This window comes from Hyla sarda, chromosome 4 (genome assembly GCF_029499605.1).
Source record: "Hyla sarda isolate aHylSar1 chromosome 4, aHylSar1.hap1, whole genome shotgun sequence".
NCBI lineage: Eukaryota > Metazoa > Chordata > Amphibia > Anura > Hylidae > Hyla > Hyla sarda.
In genome coordinates this window covers 97,817,558-97,831,611 of record NC_079192.1, presented here as the reverse complement: position 1 = coordinate 97,831,611, position 14,054 = coordinate 97,817,558, and the positions used below count along the sequence as shown (strand labels likewise).

At 42.0% G+C, this 14,054-nt stretch overlaps 1 protein-coding gene across 13 annotated transcripts in view; it reads right to left on the bottom strand.

Annotated features, from left to right (window-relative positions):
- MEGF11 (multiple EGF like domains 11) overlaps nt 1-14,054 on the bottom strand; it is a 581,277-nt gene that overhangs the window by 60,415 nt on the left and 506,808 nt on the right. For all 13 annotated transcript variants that reach the window (XM_056571698.1, XM_056571686.1, XM_056571690.1 and 10 more), the window contains 2 exons: nt 3,185-3,313; nt 2,612-2,740 (listed from right to left, as the gene is read on the bottom strand). In XM_056571698.1, coding sequence (XP_056427673.1) covers nt 2,612-2,740; nt 3,185-3,313 — 258 coding nt within the window. The remainder of the gene's footprint in view (nt 1-2,611; nt 2,741-3,184; nt 3,314-14,054) is intronic.

The window sequence follows — 14,054 nt, the reverse complement described above, 5'->3', positions numbered from 1 at the left end:
GGTGCCAAACTACAACTCCCAGCATGCCCGGACAGCCAACGGCTGTCCGGGCATGCTGGCAGTTGTAGTTTTGCAACATCTAGAGGTTCGCAGGTTGGAGACCACTGCTCTAAGACATACTCTGTTACTAGAAAGAGAGAGGAGGAAATTATTGGTGCGCTATTCTACAACAGTGTGTGCTTTGATTATTGCTGATTTCAACCACAAAATTGCATATAGGAAGAATATTAGTTATTTGAAGAATGTGAATCCACATCTGTCATATTATTTCTGCACACCTAATATCATATGCAAAGACATATAATGAGGCAGATGACAGGTACTAAAGCATTTACTTTCCTAGGGGCAAACATGTCACTTCACTGACAGACCAAAGACATTTAATATGTGCACATGTTTATGCAGCCTATAATGTGTAGACTTGCGGGAAGGTGGGCCGTATACACCAGGAGGGGGCAGTAAATCACTCTAATAATAATACACAGCGTGCGCTGCTCTACTTTCCTGATCAGTCTAACCAGAAAGATAAAGTTCAGAAAGTGACAATTAGGATTAAGGTGGTCAAACATAGGATATCTGTCGGCTTGCAGTCATCGATGTGGGACCTTGTTACCCATGACCTTGAAATCAGATTTAGAGATCAAGCTGAAAACTGCACAATTGGCTTATACGGATCTAACATCTATGGCCAGCTTTACTGTGTCCTGTAAAATGAAGCTGCTTGCGTTTACGGTGTGACTATACAACACGACACATCTGATTGTAACTTATAGGCCCATTGTGTTTTCTTGGCATATTTTTGTGCTGCATCAATATCTAGAAAATTGAGTAATAGCTGATAAACTGCTGTCCAGATGCAAAGCACAATATGGGAAAAGCTTAGGTTAGACACAGATTACGCAGTACTATCAGAAATTATAATGTATGTGTATCGGCGCTATAACAACTATGTAGCTACTAATCCACTTACTTTATATCAGAAGGGATCATGTGGTCTTAATGATGTAAATGGGGAAAAAAATCTGAAATCACTAAAAGGAATAGAAAATAAACAATAGTAGACTTGTATATTGTACTCCATTTGCACATGTCCACAGTCATAAACACTCAATAGGTAACGACAGATAGCTGCTCTGATCCACACGGCATATGCTGATGTCCGTACTACATGTTTTCCTGTCGCTGTTACACGTGGCTCTGTTACGAGGTATGTTGTTTTTTGGTTCTCACGTCCGTTCCGGGGGACTTGAGGAGCTTCCAAAATAGAAATCCTCAGCTGAGCGATATGATGTACAATACCAGGGAACCGATCGCCGGGAGATGTGCTCTGGCCAGAAGCGTCTCACCGGCTGGCTTCCCTGGTGTATTAGCGCTTCACCGTAACCCAGGTTCTGCTAGTGAAGTCACTACTACAAAATATATATCAAAAACTAGGATGACACTGAGATAGATGGATGATGGGCAGTTTCAAGTATAAATAGCAGTGACCCTATACCATCAACGATCTCTGAGGAAGGAAAGCGTACTTTGTGAAACGCGTTAGGTCGTTTTTGGCCCCAGGCCCATGCAGTAGTGACGTCACTAGCAGAACCTGGGTTACGGCAAAGCGCTATTACACCAGGGAAGCCAGCCGGCCAGACGCTTCCGGCCGGAGCACATCTCCTGGCGATCGGCTCCCTGGTATTGGACATTATATGGCTCAGCGGAGGATTTCTACATATGCCCGCTACCTCTTGACAAAGCTGCGGGAGCAGCGAAACATGTTGAGGGGGGCAGAGTAGGGGATTCTTTTAAGCTAAAAGCACAGCAGCAGCTCTGGTTGCAGGACGTGCACTGCAGGCACGCTCAGCAGACTAAGTAGGGACGATTGGTTAACAGCAGAGGATGAGTTGTTAGCCTCTATACATTGAACAATTATACACAAAATACATATCGAGCTGCTGCTTTGCTAATCTTTTAACCGTGTGTGGTTCTGTTTCATTTAGTGCACAATATTTATTATTATTATTTAATAAAGCTTGTGGGATCACCATAAAGTACATATGTATATGGGAAAATAGGGTCTTTATTGGATTCCCCTAGGGGAATCTATAGCTTAATATATTGAAGTTAACCCTCCATATATTGGTCTAAATTGATGGATTTCTATTTTGGAAGCTCCCCAAGTCACCCGGAACGGACGTGAGAACCAAAAAACAACATACCTCGTAGAAGAGCCACGTGTAACAGCGACAGGAAAACATGTAGGTCGGACATCAGCATATGCCGTGTGGATCAGAGCAGCTATCTGTCATTCCTATAGAGTGTGGACATGTGCAACTTGGAGTACAATATATAGGTCTACTATTGTTTATTTTCTATTCCTTTTAGTGATTACAGAATTTTTCCCCAACTACATCATTAAGATCACATGATCCCTTCTGATATAAAGTAAGTCGATCAGTAGCTACATAGTTGTTATAGCGCCGACACACATATCATTTTTGTATGATTAACCCTTGCTGAGTGGAAATACAGGGATCCACTTTTATTGTATCTTGGCGGCTTAATCTGAATATCCTTTTGCGCCGGTACTATATCTAGATATATATAGAAATTATCATGTACTTACTTTGGGTGCAGAACAGGCCTGTCCAGCCGGGAGTACATTTGCATTCGCCATCATATGCGCTGCATTCAGCATCATTGTGGCAGTTACATGTGTGGATACAGTCTGGACCCCATAGTCCCGGGGGGCATTCTGTAAAAATAAGAGCATGTCAGCTAACATAATTCTACAATGCTTGTGTAACTGTTTAAAAAAGTTAGTATAAGTTCAGCTATGCCAAAAACTAGAATTTTCTGTTATAAGCTTTCCCTAACATTGCGTATTTTCAGCATCGCCGCAAACAAAAAGATTTATATTTAAGTCAATTAGAATAGATTCAGGAGCAGGTCAGCATCTGCTGAAAGTTCTGTATTTTATATATGTAATTGAATTGTATCACTATGCGGGATATCCTGGCTCCACTGCAATAAATTACATTACCGTATAGCATCTCTTCTCACAGAAAAGAACTCAATATACTGTGGGGACAGCAGATTTACTGGATTCTGCTATTTCACATAGTCTTCTGTTTCAGTTACATAAAATCATAATTTCGGTATAAGGGTATAAGGTTTTATGGGTCTGAGTGCAACTTACCATCAGAGCAGTCGCTGCCTATCCAACCAGGGTAGCACTGGCATGAGCCATCAATGGGGTTACATGTTGCATTGTTGCTGCATATACAGAATTCCGCACAGCTTCGACCAAACCTTCCACTAGGACAAACTTTAATAAAAGAGAAACACAATTTGTACACTGCAAATGCAATCTTCATGGTACAATAATGCAGGGCTGTGGAGTCGGAGTCAGCAAACAATGTACGGACTCCGACTCCTACTAAATTTAGATTGGAATAAAAAAAAAAAGCAAGTTAAAATGTCCCAATTCACAAAAAGTTATAATTAATGACTTCTCTACTGTAAGAATAAAGACCAATGCATGCAGTGCCTCACGTAACCGCAAAACGAAGACGTTAAGTGACCGTGGAGAAGCATGCTTTTCATGTGCTTCACTATGCTTCGCAATGCACAATTAGGAGCGGCAATACTTATACTTTCCATAGTGTTGTGTTCTGTTGTTACAGGGAACCCATGGGTAACCTAACCTCTCACTGATAAGGGATTAAGTAAATATGTTTTTTGCAGGACTAGAGACACTTGTATAAGTGAAGGGAATGGAGGGTCAATAGTTCAAGACTGAAGCTGTAAACCATTGGAAAAACTGCTGCCATTCAGCTAAGGCTATAACCTGGATTGGATTGACAGGTTGCTGGGTGGGGCTGGAGAGGACCCAGCAGTCATGGTATATTGGCACCAATGACAAAGTAAAAGGTAGGTGGAGTGTCCTTAAACTTATTTTAGGGACTTAGGCCACAAGCTTAAGGCAAGGACCTTCAAGGTAATATTTTCTGAAATATTACCTGTACCACAAACCACACCAGAGAGGCAGTGGGAGATTAGGGAGGTAAACAAGTGGCTCAGAAGCTGGTGTAGGAAGGAGGGGTTTGGGTTCATGGAGAACTGGGCCGACTTTGCTGTTGGATACTGGCTCTACCGTAGGGACAAACTGCACCTCAATGGGGAGGGTGCAGCTGTGCTTGGGGAGAAGATGGCTAGAAGGGTGGAGGAGTGTTTAAACTAGGGACTGGGGGGAGGGAACCTACAACATAGAAAGGGAAGATAGTGTAGATAGAAAGGGGGGACTTATTAATGTACCTGGGGGTGGAGCGGAGGAGGGGTTAGAATAGTTAATAGGGATAGGCTTCATAGGAAAAAAAAACATACACCATTGAATTGCATGTTGACTAATGCCAGAAGTCTGACCAATAAAACAGATGAACTGGAGTGGTTGATGTCTGAGGAGAATTATTACATAGTGGGTAAAATAGAGACTTGGTTGGACGATAGCCATAACTGGGTGGTCAACATACAGGGTTATAGTCTATTCAGGAAGGATCGGACAAAACATAAAGGGGGAGGAGTTTGTCTTTATGTGAAATCGAGTCTGAAGGATGCACTGCGGGAGGATATATGGGAGGGAAACGATAATGTGGAGTCATGATGGGTAGAAATATATGGAGATATAAATAAAAAAATTCTGGTAGGGGTTTGCTATAAGCCACCAAACATAATGGAAGAGGCAGAAGATCAATAACTGAGGCAAATAAACAAGGCAGCAAATCAGAATGATGTGATAATAATGGGGGACTTTAACTATCCTGATATAAACTGGGAGACTGCGACCTGTGAATCTCATAAAAGAAACAGGTTTCTGACTATAGCTAAAGACAATTATCTGTCCCAAATGGTGCAGGGCCCGACCAGAGGGGGCGCCCTACTGGACTTAATATTAACCAACAGACCTGATAGAGTAACCAATGTGCAAGTAGAAGGACACCTAGGAAATAGTGATCATAATATAATACATTATAACTTGTTCTTCAATGAGGGAATCTCTCGAGGGGCCACAAAAACAATGAACTTTAGGAAGGCAAAGTTTGATCAACTCAGAGAAGCCCTTAACAATATAAATTGGGATAATGTCCTCAAAAACAAGAATACTGACACTAAATGGGGGACTTTTAAAAATATCTTAAATTCTCACTGTAAGATGTATTTACCTTATGAGAATAAAAGGATAAGGAAGAAAAGAAAACTAACATGGATGAATAAAAATGTTAAGGGGGCAATAAACGACAAAAATAAAGCATTTAAACTGCTAAAACAGGATGAGAGTGAAGAAGCATTAAAAAGTTATAGAGAAAAATGTAGAATATGTAAAAAAACAGATTAAAGCCGCAAAAATAGAGACAGAAAGACTCATTGCCAAAGAGAGTAAAACTAACCTCAAAATGTTCTTTAACCTCAGGGTTTTTCAGTTTTTGCATGCTACTTTTTTCCTCCTTACTTTTAAAAAATCATAACCCTTTCAATTTTCCACGTAAAAATCCATATTATGGCTTATTTTTTGCCTAACCAATTCTACTTTGCAGTGACATTGGTCATTTTACCCAAAAATCCACTGTAAAACGGAAAACAAAAATCATTGTGCGACAAAATCGAAGAAAAAACAAAATTTTGTAACTTTTGCAGGCTTCCTTTTCTACTCAGTGCATATTTCATGAAAAATGACACCTCTTTATTCTGTAGGTCCATACGATTAAAATGATACCCTACTTATTTATACGTTTAAAAATGTCCTCTTCTGACCCCTATAACTTTTTTCCACGTACAGGGCGGTATGAGGGCTCATTTTTTGAACCGTGATCTGAAGTTCTTATTGGTACCATTTTTGTTTTGATCTGACTTTTTGATCACTTTTTTTTATTTTTTAATGGTATAAAAAGTGTTCAAGAATACGCTTTTTTTGACTTTGGAATTTTTTTTTTACGTATACACCATTGACCATGCGGTTTAATTAATGATATATTTTTATAGTTCGGACATTTACACACGTGGCGATACCACATATGTATATTTTTATTCACACTGTTTTATTTTTTTTATGGGAAAAGGGGGGTGATTCAAACTTTTATTAGGGAAGGGGCTCAAATGATCTTTATTAACAGTCCTAGGGGCCTATAGCATCACATACACTGATCTTTTACACAGATCACTGGCATGTATTAACACGCAATTTCACCACGACGATCCTGAACAGCCCGACTGAGCAGCCGGGGTAGTTTCACTTTCGCTTCAGACGCAGCGGTCAGCTTTGATTGCCGAGTCTGAAGGGTGAGGGCGATCTGTGATGTCCTGTATTAGCCGCGGGTCCCGGCCGTTGATGGACGCCGGAACCAACCCGATATGACGCGGAACCAACCCAATATCGCGGGAGGCGGCGCAGGACGTAAATATACGTCCTTCGTCGTTAAGGAGTTAACTATATAAATAGCAAAAAGGTTCAAAATAAAAGTGTTCGCCCTTTAAAAAACGAAAAAGAAGAAATGATAAACGGGAATCAAGAAAAAGCAAATATATTAAACAAATTCTTCTCCACTGTATTCACCGAGGAAAATGAAATGCCAGGTGAAATACAGTGAGATAAGGTAAACTCCCCTGTACAGGTCACCTGTCTAACCCAGGAAGAAGTACAGTGCCGCCTACAAAAAATCTAAATAGACAAATCACCAGGTCCAGATGGCATTCACCCCATGTTCTAAAGGAATTAAGTAATGCAATAGACAGACCCCTATTTTTAATATTCAGGAACTCTATAGTGAAAGGGACTGTTCCCCAGGACTGGCGCATGGCAAATGTGGTGCCAATATTTAAAAAGGGGTCAAAAGGTGACCCTGGGAATTATAGGCCTGTTAGTTTGACCTCGGTTGTATTAAATTGTTTGAGGGTTTCCTAAGGGATGCTATATTGGAGTATCTTGATAAAAATAAATGTATGACCCCATATCAGCATGGCTTTATGAGGGATCGGTCCTGTCAAACTGACCTGATCAGTTTTTATGAGGAGGTGAGCTCCAGACTGGACCAGGGGGAATCGCTGGACGTCATAGATCTGGATTTTTCCAAAGCATTTGATACGGTGCCACATAAAAGACTGGTGCATAAATTGAGAAGGATTGAGCTGGGGAGAATGTGTGTAAGTGGGTAAGTAACTGGCTCAGTGATAGGGAAACAGAGGGTGGTTATTAACCCCTTAAGGACCGGGCGTTTTTCCGTCTTTGCTCTTTCGTTTTTTCCTCCTTACCTTTGAAAAATCATAACTCTTTAAATTTTGCACCTAAAAATCTGTATTATGCCTTATTTTTTGCGCCACCAATTCTACTTTGTAATGATATCAGTCATTTTACCCAAAAATCTATGGAGAAACGGGAAAAAAAATCATTGTGCGACAAAATTGAAAAAATACAACCATTGGGGGCTTCCGTTTCTACGTAGTAAATTTTTCGGTAAAAATGATGCCTTATCTTTATTCTTTAGGTCCATACGGTTAAAATGATACCCTACTTGTATAGGTTAGATTTTGTATTGCTTCAGAAAAAAATCATAACTACATGCAGGAAAATTTATACGTTTAAAATTGTCATCTTCTGACCCCTATAACTTTTTTATTTTTCCGTGTTCCGGGCGCTATGAGGGTTCATTTTTTGCGCCGTGATCTGAAGTTTTAGTCACTACCATTTTTGCATTGATCTGACTTTTTGATCGCTTTTTCTTCATCTTTTCATGATCTAAAAAGTGACCAAAAATACTCTATTTTGGACTTTTGAATTTTTTGCGCGTACGCCATTGACCGTGCGGTTTAATTAGCGGTATATTTTTTTTATTTGGACATTTCCGCACGCGACAATACCACATATGTTTATTTTTGTTTTTATTTACACAGTTTTTTTTTATTATTGGAAATGCCGGGTGATTCAAACTTTTATTAGGGGAAGGGATAATTCAAAAGGTTAATGATTTTTTTACACTTTTCTTTTACAATATTATAGCCCCCATAGGGGGCTATATCATTGCATTTACTGATCATTAACACTGTTCAATGCATCTCCACAGAGATGCAATGATCAGTGTTTTCGGCGATTGATTGCTCAAGCCTGGATCTCAGGCTTGAAGCATTCAATCGGCGATCGGACTGCAGGAAGGTAAGAGACCTTCCTCCTGTAGTACAGCTGTTCAGGATGCCGCGATTATACCGTGGCGATCCCGAACAGCTCCCTGAGCTAGCCAGGCACTTTTACTTTCACTTTTAGCCACGTGGCTCAGCTTTGAGCGCGCGGCTAAAGGGTTAATAGCGCGCGGCACCGCGATCAGTGCCGCACGCTATTAGAGGCGGGTCCCGGCTTCACTATGGCGCCGGGCCGGCCGTGATATGATGCGGGGTCACCGTGGTACCCCGCGTTATATCACGGGAGCGGGACCAAGGACGAACTCATCCGTCCTTGGTCCTTAAGGGGTAAATGGTACTTATTCTGATTGTGTGACTGTTACTAGTGGGATACCACAGGGGTCAGTCTTGAGTCCTATTCTATTTAATATATTTATTAATGACATTGTAGAGGGGTTGAATAGTAAAGTAGCAATCTTGGCAGATGATACTAAACTCTGTATAGTGGTAAACACTATAGAGGACAGTGCACTGTTACAAATGGATCTGGATAGGTTGGAGGTTTGGGCTGAGAGGCGGCAGATGAGGTTTAATATTGATAAATGTAAGGTAATGCACATGGGGAGGACTTGGGATGACTGATATAGAAAAGGACTTAGGGGTCTTAGTTAACAGTAAATTTTGCTGTAGTGACCAGTGTCGGGCAGCTTTTGCCAAGGCAAATAAAATCATGGGGTGCATCAATAGGGGCATAGATGCCCACGACAAGAAAATAATTCTACCGCTGTACAAATCACTAGTCAGACCACACATAGAATACTGTGTACAGTCCTGGGCACCAGTGTACAAGAAATATATAGTGGAGCTGGAGAGGGTTCAAAGACGGGCAACCAGGGTAATATGGGGAATGGCAGGACTACAGTACCCAGAAAGATTATCAGAATTAGGGTTATTTAGTTTAGAAAAAAGAAAGCTTATGGGAGACCTAATAACTATGTATAAATATATTAGGGGACAGTACAGAAATTTCTCCCATGATCTATTTATACCCAGGACTGTATCTATAACAAGGGGGCATCCTCTATGTCTAGAGGAAAGAAGGTTTCTACACCAATACAGACAGGGGTTCTTTACTGTAAGAGCAGTGAGACTGTGGAATTCTCTACCAGAAGAGGTTGTCATGTGGAACTCTGTTAAAGAATTTATAAGGGGTCTAGATGTATTTTTGGAAAGTAATTACATTGCTGGTTATGTATACTAGATTTATAGGGAGAGGAGATTGATCCAGGGATTTATTCTGATGCCATATCTAGAGTCGGGAAGGAATTTTTACCTCTATTATGAGTTTTTTTTTGCCTCTGGTATGAGGGACTCATTAGGGATATAGGTTGAACTTGATGGACTCTGGTCTTTTTTCAACCTTATGGCCCAATGGCACAAGGAATAATGAAATGGCACAAGGGGTAATGAAATGGCACAGGGGGTACTATCTCTAAAAGCTGTGACAAAATGTTTGCAGAAGTGGGCGGGATTAGACACATGTGGCAGGAGGGGGCAGGAATGGGACACCTTTTGCGGGTAGGGCGATAATGCTCAGAAATCCAGCAGGAGGGCTCCTGCACACAGCTCTATCTGGACTATAAGAACGATGACCCAGATTTATCAAACAGCCTGAGGGAAAACTGGGGAGGTTCTTCCATAACAACCAATCACAGCTCAGATTTCACTTTACCTGAGCTCGTTAGAGTAGAAAAGCTCGGCTGTGATTGGCTGCTGTGGGGAAATCACTCACATTTTTTTTCCCATAGTTTGATAAATCTGGACCATGTATCCACAGGCAGGGCTGTATTTGGCATTAAGCAGACACATATATATATGCACTTGTGTGCCATCTTTAAAAACTATGGGAGAGATTCATCAAAATCTGTGCTGAGGAAAAGTTGATCAGTTGCCCATAGCAACAAATCAGATTTTTTAGAGGTCTTTTCAAAAATGAAAGAAGTGATCTGATTGGTTGCTATAGGCAACTGCACCACTCTTCTACACAGATTTTGATAAATCTCCCCTAACTGGTGAGCCATTTATAAGAACATTTGGGAGATTTATTAAAACATGTATTAAAGAAGAGTGGTGCAGCTCCCCATAGCAACCAATCAGATTGCTTCTTTAATTTTTCAAGGTCAAAAATGAAAGAAGCAATCTTATGGGCAACTGGTCAACTTTTCCTCTGCAATGGTTCTGATAAATCTCCCCCTATGTATCTGATGGTGGATCATCTAAAAGAACAATGGGGGAGATTTATCAAGACCTGTGCTGAGAAAAAGTTGACCAGTTGCCCATAGCAACCAATCAAATAGTTTATTTTATTTTTCAGAGGCCTTTTTGAAAATGAAAGAAGCATTCTGGTTGCTATGGGCAGCTTGTTAACTTTTGCTCTGCACAGGTTTTGATAAATGTTTCCCAATGTATCTGCTGGTCTGCCATCTATAAGAACATTGTGGGAGATTTAGCAAAACCTGTGGAGAGGAAAATCTGACCAGTTGCCCATAGCAAACATCTGCTGGTGTGTCATGTATGAGAACAATGTATTGGCTGGTGTGTCATGTATAAGAACAATGTATCGGCTGGTGTGTGCCATGTATAAGAACAATGTATCGGCTGGTGTGTCATGTATAAGAACAATGTGCTGGTGTGCCATGTATAAGAACAATATATCAGCTGGTGTGTCAATTATAGTTTGAATTTTACTTACCGCAATTTTACTCTCTTTGAGTCCGAAGGCAGCACAGAAGGGATATTCCCAGTCCCATTGACCACTCCATAGGACCGCCCACCTAGAATATTTAATGGTTAAATTCCTTAACAACCACTATAGTATAAAGATAACCCAGAAACAATGCACACTGTGTAATAAATAGACCAGAACTCATGCATATAAAAATGTTATTGGGTGGGTAAGTGTGCTGCCTTCGGACTCGAAGAAAGTATAATTACGGTAAGTAAAATTCAAACTTTCTTCTTCATCCTACCGGCAGCACAGAAGGGATTTATCAACGAACTTAAAGGGGGGGGGGGGGGGGGGTATTCGCTTCTCTGACTGCAGACAAGACTGCAGTGCTAACAGTGCTAAAGGCTGGGTTTCCTGCTTGAGTATCGAGCCTGTAATGCTTTACAAATGTAGACGAAGAGGTCCAGGAGGCTGCATTACATATGTCCAGAAGATGAACTTGCTGTCTTTTTGCTCAAGAAGTCAAGGTTGCCCTTGTAGAGTGAGCCTTTAAGGGATGCAGAGGCTCCTTACCATCTAGAATATAGGCTTCAGATCAGATATGGCTACTTTAATACAGTGGCCTAAGGTATCTTTAGATGCCTTCCTCCCCTTCCTAAGACCAGTGAAGCGTACAAATAGATTTTCATCCCTCCAGAATTCTTGTACTCTGGAGAGATAGCAAAATAAAGCTCTCTTTAAATCCACGGAATGGAAACGGACTTCTTTTGTCAGGGGGTTAGGATAGAACATTGGGAGAACCAATTCTCTATTGATGTTGCTTGAAGACACTACCTTGGGAAGAAAAGAGGGCACTGTTCTTAGCAGCACTCCATCAGGCAGAATTTTCAAGTAGGGCTCCCGAGATGATAAGGCTTGTAGTTCACTTACTCTTTTGGCACAAGTGATAGGTGTTAAAAATAATACTTTATATGACAACCAGCTCAGCTCTACATCTTCCAAGGGTTCAAAAGGTGGAAGGGTAAGTCTATTCAGCACTAAAGACAGATCCCAAATGGGAATAGGCGTGCACATAGAAGGTCTCAATTTCTTCACCGCTTTGAAAAACCTGGTGAGAAGTGGATTTCCAGCAAACAGACCATCTGATAGAGCATTTATTGCGGTCATGTGTGCCTTCAGTGTTTTAGGCTTAAGCCCCTTCTGGTAGCCTTCTTGAAGGAACTGTAGAAAGGAGTTTACTGAGATCACCAATTCTTTCTGATGAAGCTAAGAAGAGAATTTCTTCCACAACTTGTTGTACACAGTATTCGTAGAATAGAGGAAAGCAAAGTGGAAATAACTTCTTCTGAAAGACCTTTCTGCTTTAGCCTCTCCCTTTCTCATACCAAGCCATCAGATGTAACTTGCTGACTTGGGCGTGATAAAAGCCTTTCTGGAGAAGAAGATCTGGACACAGCGGCAGCTTCCACATGCCCTTCGAGCGCTGAAACAATGCTGGAAACCAGGCCCTTCGGGGGCAAAACAGGACTACTATGATTGCTTCCGGTTCGGCTGCTCTTATCTTGGATAGAACCTGAGGAATTAGAGAAATTGGAGGGAATAGATGGATGAATTTCTCTCTCCAATCCAGAGAGGCCTGGACTAAAGCATCCGCCAACTCCTGGATAGTCTGTGGTGCAATGTGGCGTTGGTGGATGGAGCGAGACATGATGTCCCAGATTTGCTCAATCGGATTCAGGTCTGGGGAACAGGCAGGCCAATCCATAGCATCAATGCCTTCCTCTTGCAGGAACTACTGACACACTCCAGCCACATGAGGTCTAGCATTGTCTTGCATTAAGAGGAACCCAGGGTCAACCACACCAGCATATGGTCTCACAAGGGGTCTGAGGATCTCATCTCAGTACCTAATGGCAGTCAGGCTACCTCTGGCAAGCACATGGAGGGCTGTACGGCCCCCAGAGAAATGCCTCCCCACACCATTACTGACCATCCGCCAAACCGGTCATGCTGGAGGATGTTGCAGGCAGCAGAACGTTCTTCATGGTGTCTCCAGACTCTGTCATGTCTGTCACATGTGCTCAGTGTGAACCTGCTTTCATCTGTGAAGAGCACGGGGCACCAGTGGCGAATTTGCAAATCTTGGTGTTCTCTGGTAAATGCCAAACGTCCTGCACGGTGTTGGGCTGTAAGCCCAACCCCCACCTGTGGATGTTGGGCCCTCATACCACCCTCATGGAGTCTGTTTCTGACCGTTTGAGTGGACATATGCACATTTGTGGCCAGCTGGAGTTCATTTTGCAGGGCTCTGGCAGTGCTCCTCCTTGCACAAAGACGGAGGTATCGGTCCTGCTTCTGGGTTGTTGCCCTTCTACGGCCTCCTCCACGTCTCCTGATGTACTGGCCTGTTTCCTGGTAGTGCCTCCATGCTCTATGGAGCAAACGTTCTTGCCACAGCTCACTTTGATGTGCCATCCTGGACAAACTACACTACCTGAGCCACTTGTGTGGGTTGTAGACCCCGTCTCATGCTACCACTAGAGGGAAAGCACCACCAGCATTCAAAAGCGACCAAAACACCTGCAGAACCACTCCTTTATTTTTATTGGGGGTGTCTTGCTAATTGCCTATAATTTCCACCTGTTGTCTGTTCCATTTGCACAACAGCATGTGAAATTGATTGTTAATCAGTGTTGCTTCCTGAGTGGACAGTGTGATTTCACAGAAGTGTGATTGACTTGGAGTTACATTGTGTGGTTTAAGTGTTCCCTTTATTTTTTTGAGCAGTGTAGATTTTGCATGCAGGTCCACCAAAGGAGGCTCTTGGGGGTACTGGCTGAATTTCTCTAAAAGCTGTAGGGCCACGTTCAGATGGTTCTTCAGAATCTCTGGAGTAGGAGCGACGAACAGCCAGTCATGCAAGTATGGAATAATTTTCAATCCCTCTAATCTTAGAGCAGCAACCAGGATGATGACGACCTTTGTAAAAATTCTTGGTGCTGGAGACAGCTGAATGGAAGAGCTCTGAATTGGAAATGCATAATCCAGGATGGAGTCTGAACTGCTATCCTGAGAAACCTTCTTTAGGATACATGAATGGGGATGCGCAGATATGCATCCCTTAAATCTATGGATGCCATGAATTCTGAGGGCTGCAAAATACTGAGAATGGATG